Raw genomic sequence first — 17126 nt, forward strand, 5'->3', positions numbered from 1 at the left:
TTTCTGTGGTTTCCCAGCGAAGCAACACAGGGAAGTGGCAAAAAACACATTTAGATTATTTCCATTAGGCACGTTGTTTGTATTCTTGATTAACTGTGGCAGCTGAAATGATTTTTAATATAACTTTCAACCACACACTGAAGTGAAGGAGAAAATACTCATACTGTTGTAAGAAAGAAGCATGTTCATCACCTTTTAGAAGCATGAAATGGCTTTTTGTATCTTTAGTTTCTAATGCGTGCCTAACCAGGATAAGTTTTGGGTACTTTTGGTGGCCTTTTCAGTAAAATGTTAGAAACAAAGTAATTTCTGTAGTCTCTGAAGATATTCAGAGACATGCTAGAGCAGCTCTCCAGCTTCAAAGGAAGGTGCACGGACCCCAAAAATAAACAGATGTGGAATTCACCCACAAAAGAAAATCCCTCTCCATTTATAGCTGCTATTTAACCTGTAACAGCCCAAAACAACAAAATCTCCAAGGAATCAGTTCACCATCCACTGTCACATTTCAAACATTTCACATACAACATTTGCTGCAATTCAGTTATTGCTACTGATATCCAACAATGTTCTATGAAACACTTCAGCTGTATAAAAGAACTGAAATATGCTCCAAGTCTCTGTCTCAGTTATTAGCCTACACTTCAGACAGAGTGCTTAGAAGAGATACTTTGGAGCACATTCCACTGGGGAGCCTGCATCCTCTGAGTGGGGTTTTGTTAAAGACACGCCAGCATTTCATAGAGGAATGATCACTAAATGGCTTTTGGGGCTTCCAGTGTGAATGGATTCACTGAGATGCAGAGCTCTCCTATTCTTTAGAGATTACCTCAGCTGTCCTGGCATACGACACATATTAAGTGTCATGTTTCATAGCTCTGGGCTGGAATGAAGGAAATTTCAGTATGGGACACAACTGTGAAATCATATTCCGCTTCATTCAAATGAGCTGAATTTTATCAGATTTCTTCCACAGAAATTATTTGCATGCTTGCAAATTATTTGCATTTTAATAAATGTAAGAAAGATCTTCAAATACATAAGATTACTATCCCTTTCCAAATAACAGTCACAGCAATTATGCACTACCCTCCCTTGATGCAGAGCAGGGCAAAATATTTTAAAACCAGTCATCTCTACATGCAGCACTAGAGATACTGCAAGCCACCATCTTCCCTGTTTTCTTGGTTCTGAATGCAGACTGGCCAATTGGTTTATCAAATGAATGCTGCTTTTGATACAGGTCCAATTTTACTGCGAACAACTCTGAAAATTTGTCTTTTATGCACTAAACTAATCTCTTAGCTATTTCTGCTGAGGCAAGCATTTGGCAAGAGCTGGCCTAAGGGTACCTAAATCTAAAACTTAACACTGCAAATCCAAATTAAACACTGCCTACACTTTTAGATTTCAAAACTGGTACCAAATTCTCGTTCCTTTTTCTCATGTGGGCCCAAACAGGAATTTCCAGCCACAGACCTGCACTCAGTGGAGGATGCCAAGGAGCCAGCAGCTGACAAGTTCAAACAAAAGCAGCCACCCTTCCAACAACGTTGGGTTACAGCCAGCACACAGCAGAAAACAAGCACCAAACCACAGGCTACAGGCATAGTTACATAAAAGTCACATGCACTGACAAAGCCAGGAGGAAAAAAACCCCAAAACCCATTAATCTAGGAAGCTTTCTGAAGCTGGAGAAGCCACAGGTAGGTTTTACTCATAAGGAACCCACCAGTCCCTGGCAGTGGCAGCTTTGGGGAGGGGGAAATTGTGTTTCTCTTCCTTTGAGCTCTGCCCCAGCGTCTGCAGAACCTCAGTCTTTTCCAGTGTGGTCAGATGCTTGTTCCCTGTCTATCCCAGCAGGAATGTCTCCCCTTCAGAACCAAGGGCTTCCCTGCATTTACTCCACCCCACTGCCTGGTGCTCAGGATGCTTTGGACATTTCTAATAGTGATAGCAAAGGAAATGCAGCAAGGGAAAGGAAAGGGGGATCACCCAGTCTGGATCTGTCCCTTCAACACTATTCTAAAATGACAGTTTAAAAGTCAGAAGTTGCGTAAATCGTTATCAATTTGTTATCTCCATCAAAGAGTGAATAAAGCAAATCAAATTTAAAAAAAAAAATAAAAAAAGCACAAAAAGGCAATTTGTTTTGTACTTAATTTTTACTATCTCTTCTCTCCCCAAAGGATAAAACAAGGTCTTTTATCAACTTCTACTCCTATATCTGCATTGCTTTAGAAATTAGCAAATAAAGCAGTGGTATCCTCAGCTATTACTGCTCACCACCCCCTGCAGTTCTCTAAGTATGCAGATTTCAGTCATTATAAAATAATTTTTTAGAACAGTTAATAGCATACTAATTATATCTTATTGCAACTCCTGTGTTATATAAAATTATATATTGTATATATTATACATGTTATATATTACATACAATATACATTTACATATGATATATTTTATATAAAATATATTTTATAAAATATATATTATACATAATTATATTTATACATAAATTAAATATATATTTATATACTAAATACATAATATATTACTATATATTATTATATATATTATCGATTTTATATATTATATTATATTATATTATATTACATTACATTATATATTATTTTGTATTGTAATATAATGATATAGTTAATATTAATTATATGTAAGAAATTATATTATAAAATTCTGTTAATTATATAATTATAATATTATAATTTATATTTCAGTTATTATAAAACCAATATGAAAATACTTGTCCCAACCCTGTTTGCAGACAAAATGGAAAAGCTCAAACAGGAACTCACCAGGTTCTCCTCAAACCACTCCCTCAAACACACTGCTGTGGCCCCTGGGATTTGGTTCCGAAGTGCTTCTTTCTCCTGAGGGTCCTCCAGCATCTCCAGGGCCATCTTCAGATCCTCCAGGAGGTGCAAAATCTGGAATGTGCCCAGGTACACCGAGGGAGCTGGTGACACGATGTCATAACCACCATTAGCATACTCTGTGGCTGATTTTGTGCCTAAAACCAACAAGAAGAGGAGAGACCACAATATCATATCATTGCTTTGTAGGTGGAAAATTAATAAGTATTGTACACTACAATATATGGATTTTAGAATGACAGGTCTCACTCTAGGCTGAAAACTTTCATTTTAGGCTTAACAACACCTGAATTAGTCTCTAGAAAAATAATGAAATCTGGAGAATTAAATGCAAGGGGTGAGTGGACATGTCAAAAAGGGAATGTTGACCTAGATCACATTTGCAATGTCCAAATTACAAACCCCAAAGTTTATCCCAAATCACCTGTAATTTTCCACAATTACCATGAGATGTCACTAACTTCTCAGCTACACCACTGAAAGTTCCCACAGCCAAGCAATGCAAGAATGACTGATGCAGCTCTGACAAGAAACTGGGATCGAAACACATCATGGTACCAAATCTAGAAAAATATAAATGACCACGAGCATGTTTATAAGTCCCCCACTGAGAACAACACCACAAAAGCCAGCAATAGGAATGGCAAATGAAACTTTTCTAGCTCTGTAAATTACAAAAAGCTCTCTAAATTGCGCTGCCTCCAGTACTCCAACACCAGTATTTTTTTCTCAACAATAGGCACGAATAACCCGTAGCTCACTTACAGAAGAATTATAAGTAGGACAAATTTTAGTATCTCCAAAACTTCTTGTCTTAGTACCCTGTGTGTTTCAATGAGATGCACACTAAAATAAGTTCTCTTCTCCCAGTCCTGAATTTCAGACCTTGATTTCATTTAATATGCCTTCGTGTCCTTAAGAACCAGTCAGGTAGAAAACTTTTATTTGTTCTACTTTTAAACGTTTTCATCTGCAATTCACTGCCTCATGTACATAATAGATTGCACACATGTCTTCATTCATGCTGTCTCTGGCATAAACCATCACAGTTTGTCTTCCTATTTGACTTAATGGGAGAATTGTTTTTAGGTTTCTGATCATTCTCATTGCACTGGCTCCATGCAGCATTTAGCATTCACTAGAAGATTACATAACTGATGTGCACAAGGGGATTTTAATGATCTCCTTGCTATTATTTTTTTTTTACTCCTCTGTTTAACATAGTTTACATGTTAGCAACAAAAGGAGAAAAAATCTTTGCAGGGCGTTCGAAAATGGTCTGCTAAGTTTATTTTTCCCATGGGCAGATGTATCAAATGTGATGTACAAATGTATCAGGAATCCAGGTTTTCTTCTTGAATGCACACTACCTCACATTAATCAGTGTTAGTTTGCCTGCTGTGGTCATTTATCTGCCATCACCTGGGCATTGCAAACTCTGCTTGAAGCCAGTGCTTCATTTTACACCTAGCCTGATACACATCTCATGAAGACACCAACACTGTAGCTCCTAGGACACAGAAATACCTTCTGCACTTAAAGTAGCTTTTCACCAGACTGCTAATTGATCATTTAATGCTAATATTATCCCCCATGTCAACCAGTGTTTGAATAAAGACAATACTTGGTTTCTCATTTAGTGAATGTTTCATTTTACTCACAGCTTTTGGGAAAATTAAAATAATTTTAGATAGGTTTTCTCCAAAAACTCTTTAAATGACCCCAAGTAGTCTTTGATGTCTTTGCAAAAAATTGTGTGGCTTGAATTCTACCATACAATCGATGTGGAGAAGGTTTTTTTTTCACTGTTTTAAATTATGAAAAGCCCTCCCTAGAAATTTTGGAAGGCTCTGTAGTAGCATTTTTTTTTTTTATTTTGCTAAAGCAACAGTCATTTTCACTACTGGAACATTTCATATTACCTTAATCTCCCCCTGCTTGAGCCTGCTGACTTCCACTGGTTATGAGTTTATTTTAATACCTCAAGTGCAAGATCTCATCTTAATTTCTGGCTAAAACCATTTCCAAGACAAAGTTTCTTCAATATCCGGTGCCCCAAAGGCTGCCACACGAGACAACCTCACTCTGTAAATCAACCTTGGCTTCCTGAATTACTTCCTTTTCAGGGGAGGATCAACTGACTGCTTTGCAGGACTTGTGTTCTCTGACCACTAAATGATATTTTCTTATGTATTTCTATGCTCTCAGCTACTCAGGCCATACTGTTTCTGTATCACCTAATGCAGATTAATAATAGCAGAAATATTATATGATACTAATATAGACATTTATAGTAATATACTAAAAATAGCAGATTTCCAAATTGTGTAAGGGCCACTTGGCTCAGATAACCAATGACCTCTTTTTCATTCAGCCAGTGGCTTATTCCTTAATTCTGAGATGCACACAACAAACTGATACATGACATTGACTTCCTAATACTTCTTCAGACATTGATTCCTTGGTTATTGTGCCATTTCTCACTCTTTTGGAAAGCTCCATGCCAATATTTTCTTTTTGCTCAGCAAGCACTTTTCACTCCAGAAAATCAGACAGGATTCAAAGCTTTTTCATAATCAGCTCTGCTGGCTACCCCTTCAATGAGCTGGCAATTTAAAATTATTATGGAATGGGAAAAACCCAAAAGGAGCATTCTGTTGTTATATCTTTATGAATATTTTTCACTTACATACAAGAGAGAAACACCAAACAAAATTCCACACAATCCAAACAAAATCGCATCAACTTACAGGCCCACAATGAATATTGCAGGTGCAGAAAAAAAAGTCAAGCTAAATATAATTTAAAGCAATTGTTCAGTTCATTGAACTAGGTAGATAGTTCATATAGTCAAATATACAAGGACATGAACTGTACCACTGTAACTTCCTCCAGGACAGTATTGGCAACATCTTTGTTCACCATCCAGGTGATTCACTGTGTATCACCTCTTGCCTCAATCCTTGCATTATCATGACTACAACATTCCTGGCAACATCAACTTTCCACAGAAAACAATCCCAGGTTATGTAGGAAAATTCAGTGCTGAAAATCCAGTGAAAATTCAGTGGTGATATTCACACATTTCATCACGTCTTTATTTGATTTGTCTCTACCAAAACACCAGGGAAAACAACATTTACATACACACGGACTGTCACCTTTAAGAAACTAATTCTGTAATAAAATTTCAGAAGTGCTGAAACACAGGCAGAGCCAGCCAGGTGTTCTGTGATTTCTTGAGACTGGGCAAGCACCATGTGCATCCTTAAGTTATCCCAGGCTCTCCAGCTGACAGCTAAAACTGGCAGAGTTCCAAGCATCCTCACATTTTGCACAATTCTAGATTTCCTTAAAACTGGTTTGCTATGGATTGTTAACGTGGCACCTTTTATTCTCCTGGCTGCAAGGGCAAAATGGAGAACTCCTTGGAATGCAACAAATAATGAACTTTGCGCTAGATACAGAAATGCAGAAATACAGAGCCCAAGTCAGCATTTCAATTCAGAAAACTTCCTGATTTAGTGCTAAGATTCAAATGAAACACAGGCTTGCTTCTCTTATTTGCTTTCCCTGTAGTTTCATGCTAAGTAGGCTTGCACTGCTCACCAGAATGACAAGAGCACACCCTGGAAAACAGAAGTGTGGAGGAGTAAATAATTGTATTTCTTTGCATTGCTTTAAACTTTGACACCATCATGCTGCAAAGTATGTGAAATTTTAGCACCAGACAGAAAGAATTTGGATGTTCTTGTAGATTAATGGGAATAAAAAGAAAGAGATACCACACAACATTATTTGTTACCAGCATTCTCTACCATTAACAGCTCTTTATATGTGCATAGCTTTACTGCAGATAACTGAAGAGCGGGAAAATGCAGTTCAAACACCAGAATTTTTTTCAACACTCAGGAAAAATGAGTGCAGTTTTGAACTCTTGCAAAAGTATTTTTTTTTTCTTAAGCAAGTCACAGTTCTACTGTACCTCACTTCTTTTTCCAGGGGTAAACAGGACACGGGGAAATCTTTTGTCGTGATGTTTATATAATACCCAACACCATGGTTTCCTAGTGTACTGCTGGAACACCATTATTCATCATGAATGTTCACTTTGGAAGAGCAGGAAGGAAGGAAAGAAAAAGAAAGAAAGGGAGAAAAAGTATTAGAACTAAGGCATTCCAAGTAGCTCACTCCTGGCCTCCCCAAATAGGCAGTGAGTGAAGGAGGTTAAAGGCAGCTGCACATTATATGTAGGCAGAAAGAATAAAATAAGTAATAAAACAAGCAAAACAACTTTTAAGTTACACATTTCTTACACCCTGACCGTGCAAGTACATTCTTCTCTCAGAGCTCCTTGCAATTAGCAGAGTGGCTTCAAAGAAACATTCCTTTTGGGCAAATACATAACCTATTCAGAAAATAGCACTGCCAGTAGATTGCAAAAATAAGTTACTAAGCATAAGTAAAGAAAAAGGCAAAAGCCTTGCCAGTTTGAAAACCCCCTCTCCTCAGCCTGTGTTGAATGCATTCATCCACCACACAGCTTCCATCTCTCCTAGAAGCAGATATTTTGTCTGATCTCTCATTTTCCCTTGCATCTTAACTTCTGATCCCCTTCATTCATTCTTTTCAACTCAATATTTTCACAATCAAAGTGGCTGAGTTAAAAAAAAAAAAAAAATCCAGGCAATGCCCAACTCAACCATCAGAGGTTAAAAAGAGATTTCCTAAGACTGCTGGCTCCTTTAGGTCAGAAACCAGAAAAACAAAACAACAAAAACTCTACAGGAAACACAAAAAGCTACTTCTGTGCTGGGTAAAGATGACTTTCTATACAGCTGAGGTATTCAGGAGTACCAATTCTGACATCTGACCAACAGTGGTTTGAATAAAGTAAACACATTTCCTCTGGCCTTTCAGTCAATCAGTACACTGCTAGAGAACACGTTTTTACCTGGATTTTTACCCAGTGAGCATATAGGTTGTCCAAGTTCTTCCTCTCTCCAAGACTACAAAGTGCAATTTTCTTTGAAGCCCAGTTGTATTTTCTCACGAAGAGAGCCTTGAAAATGTGAATTTATGTAAACTAGCAGTAAGGGCTGGACAGGACATATTTCAGCCTCCTGGCTGCTGAGCCTCCTGCAGAATGAGCGAGGAGGGAGCTCACAGAACCCTTTCTCCTCACACTGCAGTGCAGAATACATAGCAAACTGTGTGTTTTGAATCACAGCTCGTATTAACTTCTCCTCAAATCTCTGCTTTTACATCTTTAACTACAGGGGGAAAAAAGCAACTATTAAGCTGGATTAGCAGGAAGCCCTAGGAAAAAATTTCCAAGCCTAGAAACACTAATGACCATATTCAGATGAGAGCTTCAAGATTTTCACCTGAGCTCTCCCCACAATCACACCTGGAATCTTTGAGACAATTTCCAAGAACTGCCTATAATTTCTTATGCAAAGTATAGGTGTAATTACTCAGGCTTCTTTCCTACATGTTTCTAGACGCTGAGCTGTGATGTGCAGCACTTTTAGGGACTACACAAACAGCTACAAAAAAAACCAAAAAAACAAAAAAGTCTCTCCTATCCAGAAACACAAGCTAAGCAGCCTGGTGAAAAAAAGGAGAATGGATTAGGAGCTGTGAGTCTCCACTGCACAGGAAGAGCAGGACCAACCCATTCATTAAAGAATAAAAAATACTTGCAAGTATTTTCTCTCTCTCTTTTTTCTTTTTTTTTAATTACACATAAAAAAAGAAGTGCATTTAGAGCCGGTGAAACCAGCAGTCTAAGTAAAACAGTGTTTTTAGCACAAAATCTATAACTGTAATAAGCAGTAGTAAGAGCATTCAGTTTGTGAGGAAATGAAGGAAACTTGTTTAATTAAGATTACACTACTTTCATTTTCAAAAAGACTCTCAAAACAATTTCATTAGCTTAAAGTAAGAGGGGGACAAGATACGATTTTGAACTTAGTGATATCAAAGTCCTTTAAATTTAAATCTTAGCAATCTGTTCACTGGCCTGTTACACAACTGACTCACTCATGTACTGAAAAACAGATCACTTCATAGAAACTACAAAAGGACCTTTGTGCCTCAGATTTTCAGACCCGTGGGGTTTTGGCCATCATGGCTTAACTGCCTTTCTTTGCCACATGCTGCATCTGCAGTTATTCATGCTTCAGTTTCTTTCCAGTCCTTCCTCAAAACAGCACGAACAGCCATGCTGCGTGGAGCTTATTGGGTATAAATGCAATGCATTACTGCAGTTTGGTAAGCTGGTGCAGCTGTCTAGGACACGACAGCATTTTTGCTGTTTTGTACTAAAAAACCAAAACTCCATCTCTTATCAGAAACAAAGAATTTAAAGTAGCATATTTAAACTTTAAGTATTTTTCCATTTTGAAATAGTCTTAACTCCCATTTTCAAGAAAGCTTCTAACTTTGTTGTTTTGCTGGAGCAGCAGAAGCATTTGCAAGGGAAGTCAAAGACCAAACAGATCTGTAGATCAGTTTGACTTGGACCTTCAAAGGACCACTTTGCCTTACAGCAAACAGTTTAAAATACCTGATTTTTTGGGGGTTTTTTTTTGGTGATTAAGTATTTATAGGAAAGATGCTTTCAGTGGTTTCAGCTCTGTGATTTCTGCCCTGTTCACAGAGGGAATCCATTGTTCCTGCAGACACGACAGTGAGTCTCCCCTCTCCATCCTGTGCTCGGAGTCCCGTGATTTTTGAGAAAGTGAGAATGGGAAGCGTGTCTGGGGACAGCTGTAGTGACCTCTGGCAAGGTTAAGCACTCAAAATTGAGGAAATTCCAAAAGTCAGGTTGCACTGGCAACCCTGGGAAGGGATCAGCAGCCAGTGCTGCCCATGCACAGATCTGCATGCAAGTGCCCCGATTTTCACATGCTTTTAAAACACAGACCACAGATGCACCTGGACACTTCTGCAAGGTTTTAACCTGAAGGTTGCAGCACATGTAAAAGCCTTAATAAACAGCTGGTTATAAGCAACAAATGGCTGAAATGGTTATTAAAGTGTGTACATTTGTTCTAGGAGTTGTTAGCAAAATTAAAAGCAAGGCCACAGAGAGCTGACATGAAAAATGCTGAATTGAGTAAATAGGGAAACAATGAAACTACCCTATTTTTAAACGTTTAAACTATTTCTAATTGCTATAAATCAGATATTGTTGATATCTCAGCTTTTCTGAAGTCAAGTGTCTGGAGATAAATGTCAGCACTTTAAAGAAATTCTAAGTGTTATAAAATAAAGCCCCACAACTATAAACTATAAATGTTGTGTTAAGCTTTTGTATTTCCTCCTTTAATATCCTGGATGTTTAGAGGTCTTACACAATTTTTTATCTTTTGCTTCCCCCCCAAAGCCCTCATCATTCTTGACACATAATTTTCTGGAACTGTTACGACAGGAAATTATGCATTCCTCTATCAAAGACCTCATTTTAAGCAATTTTCCATGTAATTTCCTTTTTCATATCTCTATTGCTATAAGATCTATGCACCAACACACTGTAGTTAATGGTTAAAAAAGCCACAATATTGTAACTTCACAAATGCTCACAAATTGCTGAATGCATAGAAGTAATAAGATGAACAAGTGCTCTAGATATAATATTTCTTTTGTTCAGAAAAAAGCCTTAATCACTGATTGAAAAATAACAGAAAATAAAAAGGAAATGCACTAATGATAACTGAAGCATAGCCTTTTAACAATTGCAATTTATTTAGAAAACGCAAGAAAACCACTGCAGCTGTTGTTGTCCACTTACTGTGATCTACAATGAAGGAAATTGCTTAGCATTTAAATAGTTCTGTTTTGCTCATCATTATTTTAACTGCAGTCAGTTCAGCGCTCTGAAGTGAAATTCTATAAAGATTCCTATTACAATTATAAAAAGTTATACAAATATAAAATCCAGACTTTAAATTTGAAAGTATTGTGAGCCTTGAATTGGATTTAAGTGATAAAAATGCAAAACCTCCTGGAAGTGTACAAACTGAAAAGAAAAAGAAGCAGCTATTTTCCAGCCATTCTGCACAGTCCCAACTGTGCCCACCAGCTGCATGGACTTCAAATGAGACCCACCAGCACCTCCCCAGCACACACAAAACTAGGATTAAGTGCTCTCTGTCTGCTCTGGACAATTTCAATCCCTGCTGAAGCAGAACAGGGGTGTCCATCCTCTTCAGACCAAGTGCTGTGAGGCTGGATGAATCCTGTGATGATATGTGGCTCTTTGGGGTGGAGGATGAGGTCACTAGGCAATACTGTGGGGTTTTTTTATTTATCTAGGGGCTCAGTGAAAACTTTATTCCACAGAACCTGAAGTCCATCCAAAGGAGCTCAAGTGAGTGTCAGCATTCATTTTTTGTTTGGAATCCAAGTTCTGATCATTTATTACAGGTGATTTAATTATCGCCACAAACAGGTCTTCTTTCAAATTCTGGCTGGTAAATCCCACGAGGAAAAGATATTACATTTGAACTAAAAGCCTGTTTATTTCTTAAGTACAATTCCCTCTGAAGGTCCCTTTTCCAGCAAGGCTGTGGGAAGTGGTTGGGTTTCTAATACAGCAACCAAAGCCATGAACTGAGCCCCAACATTCTGCCAGCTCAGGAGAAGGGAATTCAAACATGAATAGTCTTTGGACAACTCCTTGCCCAACTTTTTAATTACATTTACTTTTTAATCTTCCTGTGCTAAATACTGAAATATTAGTACAGACCCATGTGATAACATGTTTAACTTTCTCATTATTTTCCAGTGGGCAATAATTGCAGGAGCTCTGGTTAAAAGGAAACTCAGTAATTACACTGGTGACTTGGTGAATTTGAAGAGAACTCTATAGATGCAGCAAACTATATTGTGGTGAGTAGACCTTACAATTAATGGTCACTAATTGCAAAGAGAAATAATGATTTACAAATTGATGATGGAAAGAAGCAGTTTTATATAAAATAATTGTAAAATAAAAACGGTATTAATTTGTTACAATACATTGCCAAGAAAAATAACCAAAACCTACAGTCCTATAAAGAAATGCATTTTAATAAATGGGTACAATCTGGATAAAAGAAGTAATGACTTGGTTAAAGATCAGAAGGAAGCAATGCCAAAGTCATGCACCTTAAACAAAGAATGAGCAGATGGATGTGATAGATGGTGTTTCTTTAGAGGAAGTCTCTGTTTGGAGTGCAGGTCACTCCAGCTAATGGACAAGTGATGTGCATTGACAATCACATTAGCCCTTTTTGCTATTTTAGTTAAATAAGGCTAATCATTCAGCGTGCCTAATTTATATAGCTACGAGGGTGGGTTATCAGTGCAGCTGTACCGAGGCATAAGAGACTTGGGAACACTGACCTATCTGTCAAATTGGATCAGGCCCAGGGAAATTCAATTTGTTAATCTTGCCTCACAGCCCTCCTCTCCTGCAGTCTGAGCACTAATAGGTTTTGTGCTGCATGGAGAGTGAGCACAGGCTGCAGTGGGACTTCTTGGCTGGATTAATGAGAATTGTGCATGAGAGAAGTCACCTCCTGGAGCAAGGGATAGGACCTCTAGAATTGGAAAGTGCAAATCTGTAAATGCTTGCAATATATATATATATATATATATATATATATATAGGTACTATTTCATATACTATGTATTGTAATTATATATTTTTTGTAATATTTTTATATATTTGTAATATTGTAATATATATTTGCACATACCCAGTTCTTACCCTAAAGGACAAGGCCCCAATCCAGTATTTCAATGATAATAAAGCAAACAAAAGAAGTGAGGGCTGATTACAGAGAGAGGATCCTGGTTTTGTATGTTGTATATATACATTCATACTCAAGCTTCACAAGTTAAGCAATGACAGATATACATCTCTGGACTTCTCTAAAATGGAATTAATGCTAATTTTGTGCCTAAAGACAAAGTTTCTGAGGCCAAAAGAAGCATGGGGGTCTCCTAGTACTCACTCAGGCCTCATTGCAAAAGAAAACATCTTTTATATCAGCTCCCTAAGTTTACATTAGTCATGAAGTTTAACCTTTGAACAATTGATTTTTTGCTGTTTCCTGTCAACTCCAAGAGCAGCTACATTTGTACAGATGATTTTTCCCATATTTGAAGAAATCTCAGTCCTGGTTTGTTTCAGTACAGTCTTACAGACATCTTTTGAAAAGTGTTTTCCACCTTATTTTCTCTCTCACCGTACAGGACGAGAGACCATTCCTGTTTTCCAGTCCCTGCCTTCTGCATACAGAAGTTTACTGGATTGAATTAGGGAGAATCAAACTTGAATAATCATTCCGTCCCTCAGTTTCAGACAAATTGGGATAATAACTGTATCCAAGTATAGACTCCAGCAGATCTACTTGGTCCTTCAGTCATGCCAGAATATTCAAGAAATAGTTCTGGAACACACAGAACATTGGCTAGAGAAGAATGACAGCAGACTTAACCTATCTTAAAAAGGTTTATCTACTCCTACAAAGGAAAGTAATAAATAAAGGTATAAGTTAACAACCTTTCCAAACAATGGAGTTTTTCCTAAATAAAGGAATAAATCAGGTAAATCATAAGACATCATAAATGCCTGACTCCTTTTAGTTTGGAGCTTGGTCACCAGCACAGAGCAGCTGTGATAAGCTGATTTCCAGTGAAGAGTTTTCCAACATTTGCTTTGCTTCTCTGCATTACTTCTGTACACCACCAGGACAGCCAAGGGATGGGGGTAGAAGTGATGTCATTTGAAAGCCTGGAAAAAGTTAACTCTATTTTTTATTTATCAAGATTAAACCCTGAAATGGTATGGCACAAACAATCTGAAAAAGGAGCAGGGAAAAGAATGCTAAACCAACCAATCAACCAACAAAAAATGAAAGCTGTCTTCTGGCCTCAATTACTTTTTCTGGCATGAACCTTAGGAAAAAAATGCTATTTAATAATTTATGCCACATATAACACATATTATGAGGCTATCTTTCCATACCATGAAAAAGAACCCAACATTAAACACATATTGTCATAACCAGGACTCGCCTCACAACTGATAGCTCCTGGGGATAAAAAAAAAAAAAAAAAGTCTAATCGGAAAATCAGTTTAAATAGAGTGACTCTTTTTTCCTCTTTTTTTATTCTCTTGCTTTTTCTGAAGGGTGGAACCATCCGTGCACCCATGATATTCCCAGTGTGTGCAGAGCTGTGCATAAATCACCAGAGAAGAGAGACACTGAGCTCCACTTGTGTGCAGGTCATTTCTGAGCACAGGTTCCAGAGCATCCCAAGGCTTGCAGTGGCTAAAAAGTATTATAGTTTCCTAGTTTATGAATTATGGTCTGGGACTTGCTTTTCTTAGTCTCTCCTTATGCATCTGAGGGAAGTTCAATGCTTCCCTATCTATGTGTTTTGTTAGGTGTAAAAAAAAAAAATAAAATACCAGTTATCTTCCACTGGTTAAAATCTTGTTTGAACAAGGTTTTGCATTCAGGACAAGGAGATATATATGTGATTCTTCCCATTTGCCTAGAATTATTTTCCATCAGTGTGAACAGTAATTTCAATTATATCTATCCTGTATTCATGCTTTCAATTCTGTGTGTCTCAGCAGTCTGTTAGAATTTTCACATTTAGAATAAAGTGAAGACTCATATGAGGATGCAAAAAAGAAAAATAAAAAAAAACAAACCAAACCAAATCAGACCCTAATGATTGTTTAAACTAAAAAGCCTGGATAATGACCAAGCCTGATGGTGACATTTAAAGCCCCATATCAGTCTCTGGACAGAAAGCTTTTCCAGAAGAGCAGGAAGAAGACCAAGGAGAAGCACAACTGCAGCAACAAGAGACTGATGTCACTGTCTTCATCACCAGGGAAGAAGGCTCAGCTTGGGTGTCACTATTTAGATTTATAAAGCTTCAGTGAATTCTTTCCCACTGTGCACAAATGAGATCATGGCCCTACCCTGACACTCCTTTAAGGAGCTCCTGCTGCACACTGTGTGAGCACAACCCCCAAGGCATAATAGAATTATGTGTATTTTTATGTAACACACCCATTTTTCTACATCTGTATGTGCATGTGTTTGATGTCATTATGTATCATCCAGCTAACCAGAAGACTTGGTGAAAACTTTTTTTAGAGAGACATAGAAATAAAAAACTGATATATGAAATACAGAATGCATTACCACATGGCTGAGGATGTGTTTAAGTAACCATAGAGCATTAAAGTAAAGTAAATCTCTCTTACTTCAATATTCACCTGTCTGAGGGGAAATTATAGGATTGTTTTTACTTCTTTTATTTTACTTTCTCCACATAGCTATTGAACCAGAGTGTTAATAGTGCAAACTACATGTCAGAGAACTCGATAAATTGAGAGAAATTATTAAAAAGTAAACCAGACATGGTTAAATCTCAAGATAGTATGGTGTAAAATAAAGCATTTTTGTAATACCTGCAATGATGTCATCCATTTGCTCCAAAGCTGCTTCCAGCATATGACTGGCATCAGAAGCCATTATCTGGGATTTCTTCAGATCTTTACTCCCTCTACTGAAAAGACAGAATAAGCCATATGTATTACACAAAATAGCCCGATGGCAAAATATATTTTACTGTCACATTACACATTAGACCATACAAAAAATGCTACAGCTTAGTAATGCAGCCTATTGATACAAAAATACAGCCTAGTAACGAGAAAATTAAAGAAACTCTTCCTGTTCTTGATAGATGACCTGTGAGCTCTGATTCATTTCTGGGAAGAGATTTTACTAAAGCAGTCAAATGCAAATTAAAAACAAAACAAAACAGAACAAACAACAACAACAAAAATAAAACAAAAAAACCCCAAAGAATTTGAAATACTGAAAGACTAAGATTCTCCTGCTCCTTAGCAATGGTTTCCTAGATTCAAAGTTCAGTGTAATTCAGCCTTTTCCTCTGGAAAAAAAAGAGGATCGACTAAGGCTCAATGAAGGATTGAAGACAAGGGGCAGAACATGTCTAGTCTATAAGCAGAAATCTGCAGAAACTCAGTTTTTTGACTGTTGCCTTAAAAGTAAAGACAATTCTGGAACAGCTTTCAATCCTCCCTTCTACATCCCCATTCAATCCTTCCACGACACTGAAAATCCAATTTCTTCCTGTTCAAATAACCAAAGTGTCCCAGGTATGAGTTCTCTAAGGTTACTGCTGGTACTTTAAAACAGGACTAAATATATTCTTGTAACCACCTGACATTAGGGATAAAAATAAAAAAAAGAAAAAAAAAAGAAAAATCTTCCAGAATGAGTCTCTACTTGCGAGCTAGTGTTGCTGGACTCCAAGTCAAGCAGCAGCTGCTGCTGCCAACAGATGACATTTCAAAGGGGAGAATAATTTCTGCAGTACATTTCCTTGCCAGTGAGAAAATCCCCTTTGGAATAAGGCCCCTTTTGCACATCACTTCATGGCTGAAGCACGAGGGCAGTGCCCAACCAGCGAGGGAACAGGGATGGCTCCTGTGCATGTGATCCCCAGGGCTCAGAGCCCACAAAGGTCACAGGATTTTCATTTCTTTTCCATGAAGGCTGCAATTCAGTCCTTTTGGCATTCATCCTTGCTTTGCAGCGGGTTGCAAGAGCTGTGATTTGAAACTGCTCAGTTTTAGCAGCTATCAGGAAAGACACCAGTCTGACAGTGGATGGAAATGCCCTTAAGCAACTCAGGTTGTGGATAAGTGTAAAGGCAATGGGCCTGGGTTTGTGGGGCCTGTTATTCCAGTGTTACTGAAGTGGCACTAATATGTGTTTATCATGGGATTACTTGGGCTAAGAATTCAAGCAGTTCAAACTGAGACGAATATTACAATGAAAATTTGTACCATCAAAGGAAAATTATTTTCTTCTCTTGGAAACTAAGAATCCTAAGACATGGGCTTTTCTCCATGGTGCTGGTGACACATACATGAAGAAAGCTAATTTACTAAGAACCTCTGTGTTATCATCATCCTGTGTTGATTCCAGTTAATTTAAATAACCCCAGGATCCAGAGAGACAGATGCAGGAATGAGTCAGAAACTGCAACATTCCGGTTTGAACTCTGCCATTTATAGCTTGTCACAGTGGGTAAGCCACAATTTAACTGCAGATCACATTGATCTGAAGAGCAGTGTGAGAATGCCTCATCTTTGGTGTCACCCAGGGCTAAGATTAA

General features: G+C 37.7%; 1 protein-coding gene across 1 annotated transcript in view; it reads right to left on the reverse strand.

The window, feature by feature from the left end:
• Nucleotides 1-16452, reverse strand: part of PPFIBP2 (PPFIA binding protein 2) — a 74520-nt gene extending 58068 nt beyond the window's left edge. The window contains exons 1-2 of the mRNA XM_062495951.1: nucleotides 15385-16452; nucleotides 2817-3031 (exon numbers count right to left, since the gene is read on the reverse strand). Coding sequence (XP_062351935.1) covers nucleotides 2817-3031; nucleotides 15385-15448 — 279 coding nt within the window. The 5' untranslated portion in view covers nucleotides 15449-16452. The remainder of the gene's footprint in view (nucleotides 1-2816; nucleotides 3032-15384) is intronic.
• Nucleotides 16453-17126: the final 674 nt, after the last annotated feature.

This window comes from Cinclus cinclus, chromosome 6 (assembly GCF_963662255.1).
Source record: "Cinclus cinclus chromosome 6, bCinCin1.1, whole genome shotgun sequence".
In the NCBI taxonomy this organism is placed as follows: Eukaryota; Metazoa; Chordata; class Aves; order Passeriformes; family Cinclidae; genus Cinclus; species Cinclus cinclus.